Source organism: Aristolochia californica, unplaced genomic scaffold, assembly GCF_029961685.1.
Source record: "Aristolochia californica isolate CCGP_79_NKW_82.1479 unplaced genomic scaffold, dmAriCali1.0.hap1 SCAF_15, whole genome shotgun sequence".
Lineage (NCBI taxonomy): Eukaryota > Viridiplantae > Streptophyta > Magnoliopsida > Piperales > Aristolochiaceae > Aristolochia > Aristolochia californica.
The window spans coordinates 20,377,983-20,396,024 of NW_027181826.1; the positions used below are offsets into that span (position 1 = coordinate 20,377,983).

The 18,042-nt window shown below is 38.8% G+C and overlaps 2 protein-coding genes across 2 annotated transcripts; one reads left to right on the forward strand and one right to left on the reverse strand.

Annotated features, from left to right (window-relative positions):
* The first annotated feature begins 179 nt into the window (after positions 1–179).
* LOC137951104 (homeobox-leucine zipper protein HOX32-like) lies at positions 180–7,891 on the forward strand. The gene is made up of 18 exons (XM_068797694.1): positions 180–1,227; positions 2,804–2,963; positions 3,167–3,276; positions 3,458–3,548; positions 3,634–3,729; positions 3,803–3,916; positions 4,024–4,107; positions 4,216–4,371; positions 4,452–4,526; positions 4,623–4,729; positions 4,961–5,153; positions 5,770–5,958; positions 6,038–6,121; positions 6,235–6,369; positions 6,665–6,987; positions 7,066–7,177; positions 7,278–7,427; positions 7,516–7,891. The coding sequence occupies exons 1-18, from the start codon at positions 1,016–1,018 to the stop codon at positions 7,660–7,662; spliced, it is 2,538 nt and encodes an 845-aa protein (XP_068653795.1). The 5' UTR covers positions 180–1,015; the 3' UTR covers positions 7,663–7,891.
* A 4,645-nt stretch (positions 7,892–12,536) lies between these two features.
* On the reverse strand, positions 12,537–16,118 carry LOC137952051 (accelerated cell death 11-like). The gene is made up of 5 exons (XM_068799118.1): positions 15,796–16,118; positions 14,514–14,686; positions 14,181–14,326; positions 13,632–13,779; positions 12,537–12,794 (listed from the first exon to the last, which is right to left on the reverse strand). Exons 1-4 carry the CDS (start codon positions 15,976–15,978, stop codon positions 13,673–13,675), a joined length of 609 nt encoding a protein of 202 aa, XP_068655219.1. The 5' UTR covers positions 15,979–16,118; the 3' UTR covers positions 12,537–12,794; positions 13,632–13,672.
* Positions 16,119–18,042: the final 1,924 nt, after the last annotated feature.

The window sequence follows — 18,042 nt, forward strand, 5'->3', positions numbered from 1 at the left end:
CATGTGATGGGTTTATGGTATGGATGCATGTATGTTGGAGGGTGAAGAGAGAGAAAAAGGGAGAGGGGAGAGAGAGAAAGCTGGTTTGTTTTGCTGAAGACAGCTGTACTTTTTCTTACAGAGTTGTGCAGGAGCAGCAGCAGCTGCAGGAGTAACAGCAGCGAACCGCGCTTTTTTTCTCCCCGAAACCATCTCTCCTGCCAGGTAAACGAAGGGAAAAAAAGATATTAAGATAAGGAAAAGAGACGAGAAAATGAGTAAAAGCTCTCCAGTGTCCAATCTACATTTGCATTTTCCTCGAGTCAGGCATTGAAATGCCCGTTCTCGACGACTGTTTTTTTTTTCTTCTGCTTTTCCTTTCAAGGTGTTGGAATGGGTGTTGAAGAATATTTACTGGGGGTCGTCGTGTTCGTCGAGCGGAAGTGGAGGTGGGTTTTGGATTAGGGAGATAGACGGAGAGGTGACACTGTGGTCAAGCTCGTTTGTGATGTGGGAGAGAGGGGGCTCTCCTGGAGGAGAGAGCCTGCTGGTAACGACTTGGAGGAGGGGTTTGGAGGTTCAGACTGGAGGGAGAATAGTTTAGCGTACTCTATTGTGCACGTCTTTCCTGCTGGTCTGTTGGCCGTTGTTTCTTTCTCTTTCTCTCCTTCCGTTTCTGGGGTGGGGTTTTTATTTCTGGCGTATATTGATTGTTGACGGGTCTGTTTGGGTATTAAAGGTTCTCATAGTGTCCGGAGTTCACATTCTCCTGTTTTGGTTCATCTCCCTGTCTTTTTTCATTTAGTTCGAATCTGCATCGGTTTTTTCTTTCATTCACGCTGTTGAATGGTCCGTCCTCTGTGAAAAAGGTGTCTCTCCCCACAGTCTTCTGTTATCGTTTCTGTGTGCTGTCTTTAGGTGGGATTTGCTCATTTTTTGTGTGCTTTTGGCATACGAAAATTTCACTCTTGTGAGTCCTGTGCATTTTCTCTGAGGTGCTCTATCAATTTATTTGGTTCTCCAGTTCCTGTGAGAAATGGCGCTCTCGATGCAACAACAGAGAGATGCAAAGGCGATGGACAGCAGCAAGTACGTCCGATATACTCCCGAGCAGGTCGAGGCTTTGGAGAGGGTGTACACGGAATGCCCAAAGCCAAGCTCATTGCGTCGACAGCAGCTGATAAGAGAGTGCCCGATACTGTCTAACATCGAGCCGAAGCAGATCAAGGTCTGGTTTCAGAACCGAAGGTGAGAATGACAGTGGTGGGGAGTAAAGATGAAGGTGCTCGTGCATTTGTTCTCCTTTGTATCTGAAATGGTCTCCGCTTACATTTTCTTGGAACTCGGAAAAGACATTGTTGGTACATTTTTGTTGGTTTCGTCTTGTTTTTTTGTTCTTGTATATTTTCCTTTACCCTGTTTAGCATGAGTATGCTTTATGTGGTACCGGACTTAGAAGATTTGGTGGAAAATTCTTTTCTTTCTTTGGTCTTGTCCTTTTTCGATAGTAGTATACTGCTTGCTTCAAAATATGTTTTGCTCTGTGCGGCTAGACATCTCGTAGTGGGAGGAAATAGGAGTTGCAGTTCCTTGTAGTGTTGTACTGATGGAAGTTCTCATTTTCGTTCTATCTTTTTTTCTCTTCTCCACTTGATTTCTTGCCTTTTCTGTGAGCACGGAAATGAGTGAAAATGGAGATTAACGTGATGGGTAACAATATTGATGGAAATGTGCTTAGATTTAGTAACAATATTAGGTTTAAGGTGATGGGTTTTGGTTGATAAGTAGCGATCGTTTGGTGACTGGAGATCAGTGTCTATAGGGGCGTTTAACTCTTAATTCTCATTTTTTCGTTTGTTTATGCTTTTGACAGTTCTCTTCCCTATTGCATTGTTTTAATGAAGGGCGCAGTGGTGTAATTGTTTTTTTAGCCAAAAAAACTGTCTATTTAACCATTTAATCATTCCTGTGCTCGTCTCTTTGGCATTTGTATTAGTTTGAAATCAGTCTATTTGACACTTAATTCGAATGATCTAATTGAGTTTGTGAGAAGAAATTGATATCGGTACTGGGTAAACCAGTGGGTGAGAGAATATTTCCGGTGATAATATCGAGAAGACAATGATGTCTCACTGGAGAGAAGTAGGTCTTGCTCGTCTGTAAGGCCTGGAAACTTTGGAAACTTGTAAGATGTATTGCCGAAGTCGAAATTTGAGGGCTTGGTAAAATCAAGTGAATAGGGTGTTTATTCTTGAGCGAAAGTGTTGTTGCTGTCTTGCTCTGGCGATGATGAAGTAGAATTTTATAGTCTCTGGGGCGTTTTGGTTGTTTGTAAGAAAAAATGTATGATCAACTATGTGTCTTCTTTAAAATCTCGTTTGTATTGACAAATTATTGGGTAGAAGCTTTGCTTTACTTTTTTTGTTATTAATTTGTCTCTGAATTTTAAAAGTGATTTGAAAGAAGCATAATCAATAATTCGGTCATTGTACTATTTTTTAAGTCTTTTTACTACGAGCTATTTTTTATTTTATTTCTTTTCTTGATTATCTTGGCCTTTAGGCTGAAACAGCTCTTGTAACTTTTCTGATCTTTGTTGATTCGAACCACAATAAATGAGCTTAAGCAAAATTAGGTTTAGAGAATTTTCAGTTTCTTGGTGTGTACTCTTTTGCCAGTCATATTGGTTTACTTTTTATCCTTTCTCTTCTTTGTGTTTGGAAGTGGCTGCTTGCTGATTTTGGGGAAACTTTCCTGCTTGTGCAGTCAAATGACGTATTTTGTGCATATGTTATACTGACTTGTGAGCTTTTATCTCCTTCAGATGTCGAGAGAAGCAGAGGAAGGAGGCTTCTCGACTCCAGACAGTAAACAGGAAGCTGACTGCCATGAACAAGCTGTTGATGGAGGAAAATGATCGCTTGCAGAAGCAGGTCTCGCAGTTGGTGTATGAGAATGGATATATGAAACAACAACTGCAAAGTGTAAGATTGCTCAGCAATTATAGAGTTTTGAATTAGTAGTAAATATTCCTAGTTTTTCGGTTTTTCTTCGATGTTGCATTTCATACTCATGAGGCATCACTTACCTAGTGATATTTATTGTCAATATGTACTATTTCAGATTCCTAGTCCTAAATTAATCAGCCATTCCGATTTTCTTTTAATTATTTAGTTTTTCTGTGCAGGCATCTGTAGCGACCACAGACACTAGCTGTGAGTCTGTGGTCACTAGTGGTCAGCACCAACAAAACCCAACACCTCAGCATCCTCAAAGGGATGCAAACAACCCAGCTGGGTAGGTACTTGTTCAATTTCTATAGTTACATATGAGTGAAACTGGAGAATAGTTAGCAAGTATAAACTTGAGATTGGTTCCTGGGATTGATACTTGATTGCTGCTTCCGACATTGTTGGGAGATTTTGTATGATAATATCATCTCTTTGATCTGAAGTCTTTTTTGCTTGTGTATTCTCAGACTCCTTGCTGTTGCTGAGGAGACCCTGGCAGAGTTCCTTAACAAGGCTACTGGAACTGCTGTCGACTGGGTTCAGATGATTGGGATGAAGGTAATATAGATTTGAAAGCTGAATATGATGCATGTCTTCTGAAAATCAGTTCTATAAACTAAACATTTTATATGTTCCACCGTAGCCTGGTCCGGATTCTATTGGAATCGTTGCTGTTTCCCACAACTGTAGTGGTGTGGCAGCACGAGCTTGCGGTCTTGTGAGTTTAGAACCCACAAAGGTAAGCTATGTTCTCTTTGTTTCTTTTTATTAATTGTGAGATGGGAGTTCTGTTAAAACGGGTTGAGTTTCAGGTCACAGAAATACTCAAAGATCGTCCATGTTGGTACCGTGATTGCCGCTGCCTGGAGGTCTTCACTGTTCTCCCTACTGGTAATGGGGGGACTATAGAGCTTGTCTATATGCAGGTCAATGCTATATTTATGCTAATCTTGATGTTGATTTGATAAATTATTTGAAATATACCCTTCAACTTATAAATTATTCTGTTTTCTTTTTGAAATGTCATTTTTAGACATATGCTCCTACTACATTGGCTGCAGCACGCGATTTTTGGACACTGAGATACACTACTGGTCTAGAAGATGGTAGTCTTGTGGTATGTTTTTAAAATTTTAAATGTATAGATGGAAGTTCTTCGAGTTTCATCTTCTGTGGATGGGTTTCATATTGTTTTTCTCTAAATGTTGTTCCTTTGGCATGCTAGATCTGTGAAAGATCGTTGACTGCATCAACTGGTGGACCTGCTGGTCCTCCTGCTCCAAATTTTGTGAGGGCTGAAGTGCTTCCAAGTGGCTATCTGATCCGTCCATGTGAGGGTGGTGGTTCCATCATACACATAGTGGATCATGTTGATTTGGATGTATGTGTTCGCTACTGAATATATCTCTGGATGCTCTTTTTTGTGGTTATACTTGAAAGAATGACCTTGCTCCTCTGCAGGTATGGAGTGTGCCTGAAGTTCTCCGACCACTATATGAATCATCAAAAATTCTGGCACAGAAAATGACAATTGCTGTAAGTTTTTTATAATCAGATCCAGGAAAGTGGCAGATTTAGTTCTTCTTCCTAGGAAGTTGTTTTTGTTGACCAACTCAAATTTTCATTGCCTAGGCATTGCGACATGTCAGACAAATTGCTCAAGAAACTAGTGGTGAAATTGTATATGGTGGTGGGCGTCAGCCTGCAGTGCTACGCACTTTTAGCCAAAGATTGAGCAGGTAACCATTTGATACAACTGTGACATCATGGCTCTTCTCTCTTTGGTTTGTTTTATTTCTATATATATGTATATATATATTACCACTTGAACTCCGCACTTTTAGCCAAAGATTGAGCAGGTAACCATTTGATTCAACTGTGACATCATGGCTCTTCTCTCTTTGGTTTGTTTTATTTCTATATATATGTATATATATTACCACTTGAACTCGGGAGAAAACTGTCTGCAGGGGCTTTAATGATGCTGTAAATGGGTTTGCTGATGATGGATGGTCACTAATGAATAGTGACGGCATGGAGGATGTTACAATTGCCATAAATTCCTCACCTAGCAAATTATTTGGTACTCATGTGAATTCGTCAACTATGCTTTCTACTTTAGGAGGTGGTGTGTTGTGTGCAAAGGCATCAATGTTGCTGCAGGTATGTAATTCACAATTTGTTAAGTATGTGGTCGGCTAAATTGATCTACAGTTCTGAGGTTGAGTGATCTATCATATTGATTTGGTCCTTATGCTAAGTATACTGATTTTGTATTGAATCATCCAATTTTCTCTATCATTTACTGATTCTATTAGTAGGTTGGATGCTATTAAATTTCTCCTTCATTATTGTTATTGGTGTTTCTGCTTTCCTTTATTTTGGCTGCTTCTGTAACAGTAATTGACATTGTTGGATGTAACACTCCTGATGGGATAACTTCTATGATGGTCTTCCTGGGAGGCACACATAAAATGAGGATCAAACTTGTGCCTAGAGAAACATAAGTAGCACTCATTGCAGGCACATTACTAGAAGCTTTACGGGTATCTAGGGGGCCAAATTTGGCGCCTGAAATCTTTTTTGTTTTTGTTTTTGTTTCATTGAGAAATGAAATGTGAACTATCTCTATCTCTGGTCTGTCTGAGTGTTTAGATCCCGGTGCAGATGTAATTTTTCATGTACTTATCTCTACCATGTGTGTAGTGCTTTTGTTTCAAAATTATTGTCCTTCTTGTTGCCATCTCTTCAAGAGCTGATTAATTTTGTGCCTGTGTAGAATGTACCACCCGCGTTGCTTGTTCGTTTTCTAAGGGAACACCGATCTGAATGGGCTGACTGTGGAGTTGATGCATATTCTGCTGCTTCCCTGAAGGCTAGCCCTTATGCAGTGCCTGGTGCGAGGGTTGGTGGTTTTCCAGGCAGTCAAGTGATCTTACCTCTTGCACATACGGTGGAACATGAAGAGGTGAGTCTTTTGTCCCCCGTATGTTTAAAGTATGCGCTCCCAGCTGTTTTTAAGGGACTGTTTTACTGGCAAACTGCAGTTCCTGGAAGTTATACGGTTAGAAGGTGGCCACGGCTTCACTCCAGATGATGCTGTTTTGTCAAGAGACATGTATTTGCTGCAAGTGTGTCATCTAAACCTGATATGAATTTTCAGTTAATTGTGATTGCTGCATAATTCATTGGATGTCTTATACTAGTGGAACCAAATAAATATATGCCCCAAAAATTGTTACAGCTCTGCAGTGGAGTGGATGAGAATGCTGCTGGTTCATGTGCCCAGCTTGTATTTGCACCAATTGATGAATCTTTTGCTGATGATGCTCCTCTACTGCCCTCTGGCTTCCGTGTGATTCCGTTGGATCCCAAATCAGTGAGTGAGATTTTCTGTTTTTGTACAACAATAGTGGTGTAGACTCAGAGATGCCTTGAGATAAAAAATTCCTTGCCCATTGGGTGAAAATATTTATACATGTTATGCCAGTGTTGCACCTATGATAGATATGTTGTGCCACATAAGCATGCATGGATTTTACAAGGATCTCTATGAACCTATGATCATTACTTTAAACCATGAAAATTTTCTTTTTCTGATGCTAAGTTATTCCTTGACATGTGGTTCTTTATTTGGAAGATGTATGTAATTACATTCCATATCCCTTTGGCAGGATGGTCAGGCTACCACACGCACTCTTGATTTGGCATCTGCACTTGAAGGACCAGGAGGAGCTCGTTCCACTGGCGAAACAGGATCCAACTCGTATAATCTGAGATCAGTTCTCACTATAGCATTCCAGTTCACATTCGAGAACCACCTTCGTGATAGTGTCGCAGGAATGGCTCGCCAATATGTAAGAAGCGTTGTTGGGTCTGTACAAAGGGTTGCTATGGCTATTGCCCCATCACGGCTGGGCTCTCACTTGGGACCAAAAGCACCTCCTGGTTCCCCAGAGGCTGTTACTCTAGCACGATGGATCTGTAGGAGCTACAGGTTTGTCTTGAGATGCATTACCCTCTTTTTTTAATTTCTTTGGAGGAGCCTATTAAAACTTTTATGATCCTTGTGCAGGTTTCAAACTGGAGTTGAACTCCTGAGGCCTGATGGTCAGACTGGTGATTCCTTGCTGAAACTTCTGTGGCACCACTCTGATGCAATTCTGTGTTGCTCGCTGAAGTCAAATGTAGTAAACTTTGTTCTCTCTTTCTTTTGGTTTTTTTGTTGTTTTTATTTGTCTGTTTCAATGATTTAAAATATGTTTATTTGTTCGAACTTTATCACAGGCATCACCTGTTTTCACCTTTGCAAACCAAGCTGGACTTGACATGCTTGAAACAACACTTATTGCCTTACAAGATATAATGCTTGACAAGATTCTTGATGAGGGAGGCCGAAAAGTTTTATGCTCAGAGTTCTCTAAGATCATGCAGCAGGCAAGTGTCTCAACTATGCCTGATCATCTCTTGCAATCTTGGAATATCATTAGGCTCAAACTTCTTACTATTTCCCCGATAATTTCAGGGTTTCTCCTATCTTCCTGCTGGGGTTTGTGTGTCGAGCATGGGAAGGCCCGTCTCCTACGAGCAGGCGATAGCATGGAAGGTCCTGAATGAAGAAGACAGTAACCACTGCTTGGCTTTCATGTTCATGAACTGGTCGTTCCTCTGATCACCTCTTATGATACCTATATAATTAAATCTGCAGATCTATGTTGTCTTTTGCATAAACATATGAAAGGCACTGATCTTTTAGAGTTCAGGAACTCTTTAACTCTTTTAAAGTATTTTGACTTGATAAGGCTTTAGTAATCTTATGTAGCTCTTAAAATTTGATCTACTCTAGGGATGAGAACCTGATGTACTAGCTCTTTTTATAATTTTCTCAGCATCTTGCAGTATATCCTCCGGTGTCTTCTTCCTCTGCTGTCACTGCTTATATTGTAATATCCCTAGCTGCCCCATTGTTTTCTGTCTAATAACTGAAACCGAGAGGTTATTAGACAGCCTACAATGGAATGCCTTTAATTCAGCAACTTGCCCCGCAGTCTATACACGAACTTCAGTTGTAGCTTGCTTGTGCTGTTATCCAAAGCAGGTTCCTCACTCTTGTTATATGTGCGTGGTACTTCATTTCATAAAAGGTGAATCGCCTTCAACGGATCTCTGGTGTAAACGATAGGTTGCTAGCGATCTGCGCCTCTTATTCTCAAATAAAACTAAGATGTACGCCTTCCTAGATAAAAACGTCTTCTCGGATAACTCTGGTTCTGCTTCTGCGGCCCCTCTTTTGAGATTCGGGCCTGAAACAAATGTGCGAAATACAATCAATAGTGCTCAATCTTTACATCACAGTAATTCTTTAGATTCGCAACAGTTGGCTCTATGTGAAGACGAGCTATCTTTCAATTCAGATATTGGATCCTATTTTCTCAATACAGATCTGCGGTAGCCTCCCCACATTCCAGCACTCCAGTTTGCCGACATAAATTGACGATCTGGAGCAGAGCATTTTGTGGACCGAAACGAAGATCTGCTGCAACATCTCTCGCGCTCAATTAGATAAAAAAGAAAAAAGAAAATCGAAAACCTCCAGCTTTCCCCCCGGAGAGCGAAAACGAGCGAAACCGCCATTTATTTCTGTGGAAGCTCCCGACAGCATGCCCTCGGATGTGACCCTGCAGCAAGCAAATGTCCCCAAAATTTTTCCGTATTTAATGAGCCCAGGGGTGGCCCGCCCGCCATGTGTTCCGAAGCCATTTACCTCCTCAATGATGCCTCATTTCGCGTGTTCCTAAACCTTCATTCTGTCCCTGCGGCGCTTTAATTGCGGATCTTTTACAAAATCTTCAGCTACTTTCCACTTTTACCCTCCTTCCCTGACTATTCATCCGAATGACCTTTTACGGAACCCTGTGGGCCCGGAAGACGATCCGCTGTCCATATTTTGCCCACGGGAGGGACCCGCATGTACAATTCTTTTCTGACGCGTGTCTTACCTGCGTCAAGTAGCAACTTTGATCCGAACGGTTTTGAAAAGGCGCGCCGCCTGTACGTGCCGTCTTGGGGATCTGTTCTCATTTGCCCCCTCTATTGACTTTATTTACATTATTAACTGCTTGGGAAATGTTTGGTCATTGTGTAAAAAGATGTGGGATATTCAGTCATCAGAGTGCTAAGATCGGTGATGCATGCGTGAGATTGAATGCATGTCATGTCATCTTTTGATGTCATGATGGTACATGTACATGGATTAGGGGTCAAATACAGAGGGGCTCGAGTTTCAACGTCTTTTAACAGACGCCGATCTAGGAGCATTAGGATTATATTTTAATTTTTTATCTCTGTTTTCTCTGTGATTTGATCTTTCGAGGCGTTTAAAAGCGAATGGCGAAAGCTCTGGTTTTCGAGCTCCGTTCTTTTGCAGATCTCAATTTTTTTTTTTTTTCTATTTCTGCTTTTGTAGATTTTGCTGCCGTGCGCATCCCTGTTTTCTCTTGCCTTTTGCAGGTTTCAAACGAATAAAGATCAGATGAGCGTGCGTCGCTGCTTGTGGTTCAAGAAATCTGGTGAAAGTGGTGCTGGTCTCGGGGTGCTTCAATGCAAGAAAACAAAATGAATCATGAAAGTTTTGGAGGGAAGAAGAGCTTTTTAAAGTTTTCAACTTACCGGGAAGAAGAGGATTTCCTGAAAATAAATGCTCGGATGCGACCTCTCTTCTCTGCATCAATGGCGTTTGTCGTTTTGGACTGAGGTCTTGTATGAATTGGTGCTCGGTGTTCTCGAAGCTGGAGAGCGGGGGGAGAAGAGTGATTTCGACGGAACTTCTAGATAGATTTTGGATTTTGGTTTCTGGACTGTGAACTTGAAGACACACACGGTCTTCTTGGAAACTGATTTGAATTTGAAGGAAGAACACGTCGCTCTTCTGCACCAACAATCTATTTCGATCATTTTTTCGGTAGGATATTTCAATCTTTTGAAGTAGAAAGTAGAACCGAGTTTGTTTGTTTGATTTACATATACGGCTCCGGCTACCATCACAGCTTTTATGGTGATCGGGAAACGAAACTGGACTATCCCGTCTGAATCACAGGAAATCCGATACGTATCGGGCTGCCCAAAATCTGTCACGTATCGGTTGATACGATTAACTCTTGGTCGAATTAAAATTTATTTATTACTTGCTATACAAATAAGAAAATATTCGAGATATATCCATATATTAAATATATTATAATACTAATAAATATTTTTGGAGTAATTTGTATATGCTATAATCTTATTTTAAAATAAGATATAAATACTAATTTAAATAAATATAATATAATATTAATATTTGTTTAATATGATAATATGATCTCGAATATAATTTAACCAAAAAAATTAGAAATTTGAAGAATTTAACACAACGAGTAAGACCTGTTTTTAGAACATGATTCTTCAAGAGAAACTGTTTGGGCTAAGTTTGAAGGCCACCACCAACGCCTTGGCAAGATTAAAAAGCCTCCACATAGTTGGGAGAAACAGCTGATAATAGATTGGATATGAACTATTAATATCAAATCATTCTTAATTTTCTGGAGAAGAATCACTTCCGTTTTAACAGAATCCACTTCTTTCATGGTCGTTGTTGTTGTTGTTGTTCTTGAAGGCCTATAAAAACCTCCGTTCCCCTTCAATGGCAAGCAGCGAGCAGAAGAAGGTATAGAAAAGAATAAGAAAGAAAGGGAGGGAGGAAGATGAAGGCTTCCACGGCTCACGCAGGAATCCTCTTGTTCATGGCTGTAGCAGCCTCATGGACGGAAGCAGGATTAGTGGAAGCAGAGAACGGGAAAGGGTTTCCTCCTCCGGTGGAAGCATTGGCGCCCAGCTCCCCGTCGGAAGGCGAGAAATGCTTCCAGGAACTCATCCAAGTAACAGAAAGCGATTCCGACTGCAGCGAGCAGCTTATCGAATCGTTAAGAGAATATAAGCTGGTAATGTGGCCGGATTGCTGCAGGCTGGTGAACAAGGTGACTGCCAAGCCCTGCTGGAGCGATATGTGGAGATCCATTTTTCGCAGCAGCTTCATGTATGCATACCTGGACACGATGAAGGACTACTGTGAGGCGTCTCTTTCTCCGAACCCTGACCCTTACGCTAAATTCCCTCCTCCCGCTGCCGTGGGGCCTCCTCCGTCCCCTTAAAACCTTCATTCTAAGTATTTATTCATTTTATTCATTTTTTATTAATCAAAAGGTGATTTACTGTTCTTGTTTAATTCCTTCGCTTTTTTTTTTTAAATTCATCTATGTTAAGACCGAAGATAAATATCAAACTTATCCATGGAAAGTATTTATTTCATTGGCTAATTGCAACATCGAATGTTAAGGGAACCAAAATGGCTTAACATTTGATCGTCTTTGAGATTTTAGATAAATAAGAGTAATCATAAACTAACTGCGGGAGTTGATGAGATCAATTAGAGTAAAGGGTATTTTTTGTAGGAAATTTTATGTTAATAAGTCCAACTCATGAGTTGAGAAGTCGAGTTTGAAAAGTTTCAAACCTGATTTGTTATACTTAACGAGCTTTATTTCAAGTTTGAGATCTAACCGAACACAAGTAAAAACTAAATAAAATTAAGGTTTTTTAGAGCCAAGTTTAAGCAATTTGCGAGTCGATTTAGTTGAATGTAACCCCTAAGTGGGACCAAATTTGTAAAACTTTAGACAAACCAAGTGCTTTTAAGTAATAAGTGCATCTTAGCAAACCATGCTTAGCTATTAGATCATACTCTTGGAAATCCTTAACCTCACTCTAGTGAAGAGTTAGAAATGAAACTTCATCCTTGTATCTAGTCAATCCCTGCTTTAACCCTTCCCTATGTCATCTCTCATTTATGTTTCAAAAATATTTTAAATAAAAATAAATTTACAAACATAAAATTATTTTAAAATAAAATAAAATAAAAAATCCAAGAAAATTAAAAGACTTCCATTCTTTTATTCCTAATAGAATTATGAGTGGACCTAGTTATTTTTTTTGAATTTTAAAACCATAAAAAAGAAAAACTATATAATAGTGAGAATTGATATCAACTAGTGTGAAATCTTACATACTTGACAATGGTGTGGTACATATTTGACGCTAATGCGGCATCAATATGGCATAACCTATAAACAAAAGGTCGTGTTAGCCTTCTTCAACTCTGTCTTTGGCAAAATAACCTCCATTTATATAGGGGTGGAGGAGGTTTAACCACCCCCTCTCCCTGTCTCCCTCATCTATGAAAAATTAACTGGGGGTGGTAAGACTAATCTTGATCCTATGAGATCTTGACACATGACAAGACCAAGTTCTCAATTTTCACGAGGATCAACCTCCTTTAATCTGGATCATTGATCGAAATCAATAATTTTGACTGTCGATCAAAAGTCAGAAATTTTAGTGATTAAATTTTCATGTTTACAAGGTCATATATTTAAAAAAAAAAATCGAATAAATCGAAGTACAAAGGCTTGTCGGCACATTCAGACTAAGACCAGAATTGACAGATATATATGAACATAAACTTGTATCTTTTATTTAAATATACTATGGTAATCTCATATCATTTATATAAAGCAATGTTATAAAAATTAAATCCAGTTTAACTAGGTGCAAAGCACCCTTCCCCTTTTGTTGTGTCTAGGGGGAAATTTTCTCTAGCATAATAGTCAATCGACAGTCAAGTTTTTTTCTTTTTCCCCCTATTGTAACATCTTTGTGGCTTGCACAAGGAACAAGCTCCAATTGACCAATCCGATCTGGGGCATGGACCTGCAATAAATTAATCCAATTCTTAAAAAAATCACTGTCACATTTCGGCATATTAGTTTTGTTTTTATCTTAAAACATCATAGAAAAATGGCTATAGCATGAATATTATTTTGCCAGATATATCATTTATTTTAGTTCTGAAGATATAAAGATGAAGGAAATGTGAGCAATCAGAAAGGAACCTAGAAAAAATTAATATATACCTGGCAATGGAATTCAGAAATATATGTTCTAAGATTGCAATTCGTAGTTACAACGATTGCCTCAAGTAATTACTCAAAACAATAGCATCATGATTCTGATACCCCCTAAAATCATGAAATTAATCAGAAAGTACATCCACCACTGATGGAAAGTTGAGACCATATTACAAAAAATTACTCCAATTGCTAAATGAGCTCTACACAGTCACACTCTAGCCAGGGAAACTCCATAGCAAGTTACTTAATACTGTTGTTATCCTTCTCCACGAAAAGGCTAACCAAATGATATCTAAAGGTTTACTGGACAAATGCCGTGTGTAATATTTGCACAATCGAGAGACAAATTCAGTCTTTTTATAGTCTTATGCAGAATCATCATCAATTATCAAACACAAAATGTAAATTCTTGAAAAAATCATACAATTTAGTTCTATGTTCCAAGCAGGGAGAGGATATTTACAAGTCCAGAATCCCATTCAAACACAGTTAATAGTAATCACAAATTAGCTTCTCAATATTTGCTTGAAATGCATCTGCACTAAGGAAAGTTTACATACAAGTGGTACTAAATTTAAATTTATAGCAGTAATTTAATTGCTAGGTGGAACAGGGGATCCATGGGGAGAGCCGGTACCTGGAACAAAGCCATAATAATTGCACCAGCCTTGCCTGTGATCACCAGTCAATGCCCAATTCTCTTGAGAGGAATAGCTTCTCAACATAGAGAATGACAAGAGCTGATGCAGAAACGTAATTTTGCATGTGAATCCTTGCTGAAGCCTCTGAAAGCACAAGAAAGGAGAGAATAAAAAAATAACTTTACGGAGTGATGAAGCTCTAGGTCTACTCAGTCCAAAACTGGCTCTTGTGATTGCAAAATTGTATACCAGATAGATAAAATAACAAACTCCAGATAAGAAGAATTTCAACATGGCTACTTAAGAAATGGTATCTTCAATCAAATCAACTAGAACAAATCCATATTGCTAACAGAATATCAAGAAAAGCTAGGTCCACTAAGATGATAGTCCTAGGTTCCTGACTAAGGCATCTGGCAAATCAGAAAGCAAGGTCCACTAAACTAATATCATAGGGCTCTAATTAAAGCACCAGACAAACAAGAAAAGCAAAGTTCTCATGGGGCTCTAAAAGCCTTGCAATTCCAACAGAAAACATAGCTTACCATCTTCGTTTAGCATTCTCATGAGATGTGACTTCGTTGGAATTGTGTACATTCCAGCAGCAACAACCTTTCTCACGGCCCACCCGTGATGAGGACCCAAAACCTGACGATAAGCAACTGATGCTGGATCCTTGAGAGAATTACCCCTGAAAAAGGTGCGTGCTTCAAAATTATTACAGATGCTACTGGAATCTTCATGGAAAAGATATTTTCATGAAACAGCAAAACCTACAAAGAAAAGATGAATAACACTAAACAAAGACCGTTCCTATTTACCAACACAATCATTGCAATAAAACTTATTATCACCAAATTGAAAGTGCACAAACATACTCTGACACAAGAATTTTCTCGAACAATACTTTGACCATGTCAATTCCACGCTTCACTCTGAGAAGGTTCCTCGAATGGCTACTAGCTATTCTCACACGATTTTGCTCTACATCATGGTCAAGCATGGCTTGTAAGGAACCAATTGACTTTGATGCTTCTAAGAGATCATTAACCTGATATCCCAAGGTAAAAAGATCTTAGCATTTGTTCATCCACAGAAGTCCCCTCAATGTGGGGACATCCCGAAAAAATACAAATGAGACCTACATCAAATGAACTTGCACCCAGTGCTAGAATAAAAATCACAGCAAAAGGAAACAAAGCAAGACTCAGTCAGCCACAGGAAGCAAAATAGCATTCTTAATTAAACATTAAAAAATACAGAGGCAATCGTCTTTTTCAGAGATGCTACCCACTTCTAGTTGCATGTATATTAAAAATATGTAATACCAAATGGAAAATGAATATTAGCATTTTGGAATGAGCTATCACTAATGCAGAATGCTGTAAATTAAACAAAATATAGCACTAGGCAAAATATATAAATGAATTCCACCTTAAGAAGTCCTCAGGTTTACATTTAATGGAGAATGCTGGAAACACTCTACAAGAGGAAAAAACCACATAAAATCCACAATGACCATGAACGGTTGCAGCAAGAGAATCTCTCATTATTGACATAAAAACTTCGTGATGGGGTACACTTTAAGCGCCAATTGGAAACTCCCATCTTGTAAACAGAAAGCCGGTTAATGAGAAAACACACACTTCAAAGATATTCATAAAATGTTATACTTTTCACGTTAAAGGGAGACATTGGACAGCCAGATCACATACAAAGGGATTAACAAACCAGATATGGATAAATTCATAGATAATTCCTCCCAATAATCTAAAATTCATACTTTCTGAAATTAGACGAATAGCTGGAATATTAGTCAAATAACTGAAGTTAGAAGAATAACTGGAATATAAATCAAACAACCTATTTTACTCGATAAATGAAGATGAAATAACAGAATGCTTTTTAACTGGAATATCAGTCAACAAACTGAACCTAGACGAATAACTGAAATATTAGTCAAATAACATATATTGCTCGATTAATGATGATGAAAGAAACGTAATGCCTCCATATAGGTAATGTTTTATTTGATCACACAGAAGACGAGTGATTGTCAAGCCTAAGTCTTCCAAAAGCCCAAAAACCAAAATTTGAAACAAAAGACAGATTTCGACACTGATATAGCATAACAAAGAGAACACCAGGAGGTTCCGGTACCTTTGCGACGTAATCCAGTTCAGCGAACTTGAAAGCAATACCTAAGCAACTGAAAAGGACCGAAACGTTCGAACAAGCGCGAGAGAAAGATCCAACCTCGAGGTCAGAATTGGACTTTACAATCGCAGCGAGTTCCTTGAAAGATTCTGCGATTCTTCTGAGGGGCTTGTCTCCGTCCGCCATGATAGTCAACGGCGAGGGAGCTCTAGCACTTCCGATCTTAACCTACCCTAACCTTTCTCCACCGCTGATCTCGAGTCTCGACTTCTCCGTTGTATCCCACGGCGGCAGCGATAAGCGTGCCGAGCACCCGGCGCGGTCGTTCTTCTGTGACGGATGACTCTATGAACGGGAGAAAGTGGCATTCGTGTGATTATAAATATTGAGATGCCGTATATGTAAACTCGGGAACTCGACTCGGGAAAAAGTCTCGTATCGTCCATACTCCAGAGGGACAGAATGAGGTAGTGAGTCTAGTGATTGAGTCGACTCGTTCTGTTTTGCTTGGATTTCACGCGGGCTTTATAACCTTTACAATCCGCACCACACACGACTTTGATACGATTCGAAGCAAACTGACGTGGAAAGAAAAATTAAATAAATAAATATTTTATTATTATCTCGTTTTTACTAACTATTCTTTTCTATAATAATAGTCAAATTCGTTTTTTCTTCTCACATGCTTTGCCATGGAGGTCGACCCCCCCACTTAGTGTAACTAGGTAGGTGTATTGGTTATTAATGGGTGGGTACATGATCGAAGTTGGGTTTTTCAAAACCTAAACCTGACCCCGACCCCTAAATCTGAATCCAAAAGTCTTTGAATTATCGAACCTAACTTGAACCCAATCACCATCCTCTGAACCCAACGCCCACTCTATTCTCTTAAACTTGACTTAAACTTGACCAATCTCCACCTCATTCTCATAAACTCAATCCATTCTCAACCTATCTCAACCCCCGTTTTATATAGAAACCCCAACTCGGGGTTTTCCATTAAACTCCCAAGAAGAGAAAACTCAATTTAACCTAATTCAACCAATCAACTAAGTCCAAGAATAATAATAATGGTTCGTATCATTTTACAGTTAACACCTTATCTTGATAATAGTTCGCATCAATAAAAAAAATTCATAGTTGGATCCCTCAATGGTGGTGGTGCTAGGATTTGCTATAATCAAATCCTTTGCTCCTCCAAAACCAACCACACGAATGGTCTCGTAAAAGTGATTAATTTATGCCCCGATTAATTTAGGTTTTAGCAAATCTTAACCCTTTTCTCTCCTCTCTACTTTGATCTCTTATTTACTTTTTTAAAAATATTTAAACACATAAAAAAGTAATTTATTCAATACAGTTGGTGAAAGCATGTCACACAATAAGCCATCAAGATCATTCAACAAATTAATATATTAAACACCATTAACAGTCTAAATACATTCTTCAAGAGGAAGCCTTGGAGAAACTTTATCAATGATGCTTTTTAAAGAAAAGCTGAGAAGCATTCTTTAAGTCATGTGTGGGCATCATTTTAAAGCCCTTCTTTATCAAGAATGAAGTGAAAAACCAAAGGCATCAATGATACTTTTATGAGAACAATTCAAAAGATGCTTAAAGGCATTTGGGAATAGCTTTATCTGGTGTGACATCGACAATTGAGAATTAAAGAGTGTTTAGATGAGATGAATTTGAGCTTTATCTGGTGTGACATCGATAATTGAGAATTAAAGAGTGTTTAGATGAGATGAATTTGAGCTTTATTTGGTATGACATCGATAATTGAGAATTAAAAGAGTGTTTAGACGAGATGAATTTGAAGCTCATGCTTGTTTCAACAAATAAAGCCATCACCCCCACAATTTAAAGCAAGATGCAAATATAATACTGGCATAAATAATGATTAGTTGTTTAATATATCATATTAGCTTAAAATTAATATTTACGAATAAATAATCGAGCCAATTAAGACATCCCACCTTCTAAGAAGCTATATTCATTTTTTTTGTTTAAAAAAGTCTAAGTAGTTGGGATATTTAACAAGAGTGTGAGGCGGCTGTGGGTGGTATTTGTTCCATCAAAGACTAGGTTGTGAAAAATATAAATATCACTATATGTTTTTTTTTTTCCTAGTTCTTCTTTCAAGCACAAGATAACCTCAAGGGCTTGTGGTCACCCAAGTTTTTTTTCCGAAAAACTCGCCTACCCCAAGTTTCAATAGGACTCCTTAGGAGTATCGTTTTTATCTAT

Bases quoted from the DNA above. Each gene is read 5' to 3' on its own strand.
- LOC137951104 (XM_068797694.1), top strand. From the start codon at position 1,016: ATGGCGCTCTCGATGCAACAACAGAGAGATGCAAAGGCGATGGACAGC. The intron at 4,108-4,215 runs GTATGTTTTTAA...TTGGCATGCTAG, and splicing joins TAGAAGATGGTAGTCTTGTG to ATCTGTGAAAGATCGTTGAC. The intron at 5,154-5,769 runs GTATGTAATTCA...GTGCCTGTGTAG, and splicing joins AGGCATCAATGTTGCTGCAG to AATGTACCACCCGCGTTGCT.
- LOC137952051 (XM_068799118.1), bottom strand. From the start codon at position 15,978: ATGGCGGACGGAGACAAGCCCCTCAGAAGAATCGCAGAATCTTTCAAG. The intron at 14,687-15,795 runs GTACCGGAACCT...TTGGGATATCAG, and splicing joins AACTGGATTACGTCGCAAAG to GTTAATGATCTCTTAGAAGC. The intron at 14,327-14,513 runs GTATGTTTGTGC...CACCTTTTTCAG, and splicing joins GAGAAAATTCTTGTGTCAGA to GGGTAATTCTCTCAAGGATC.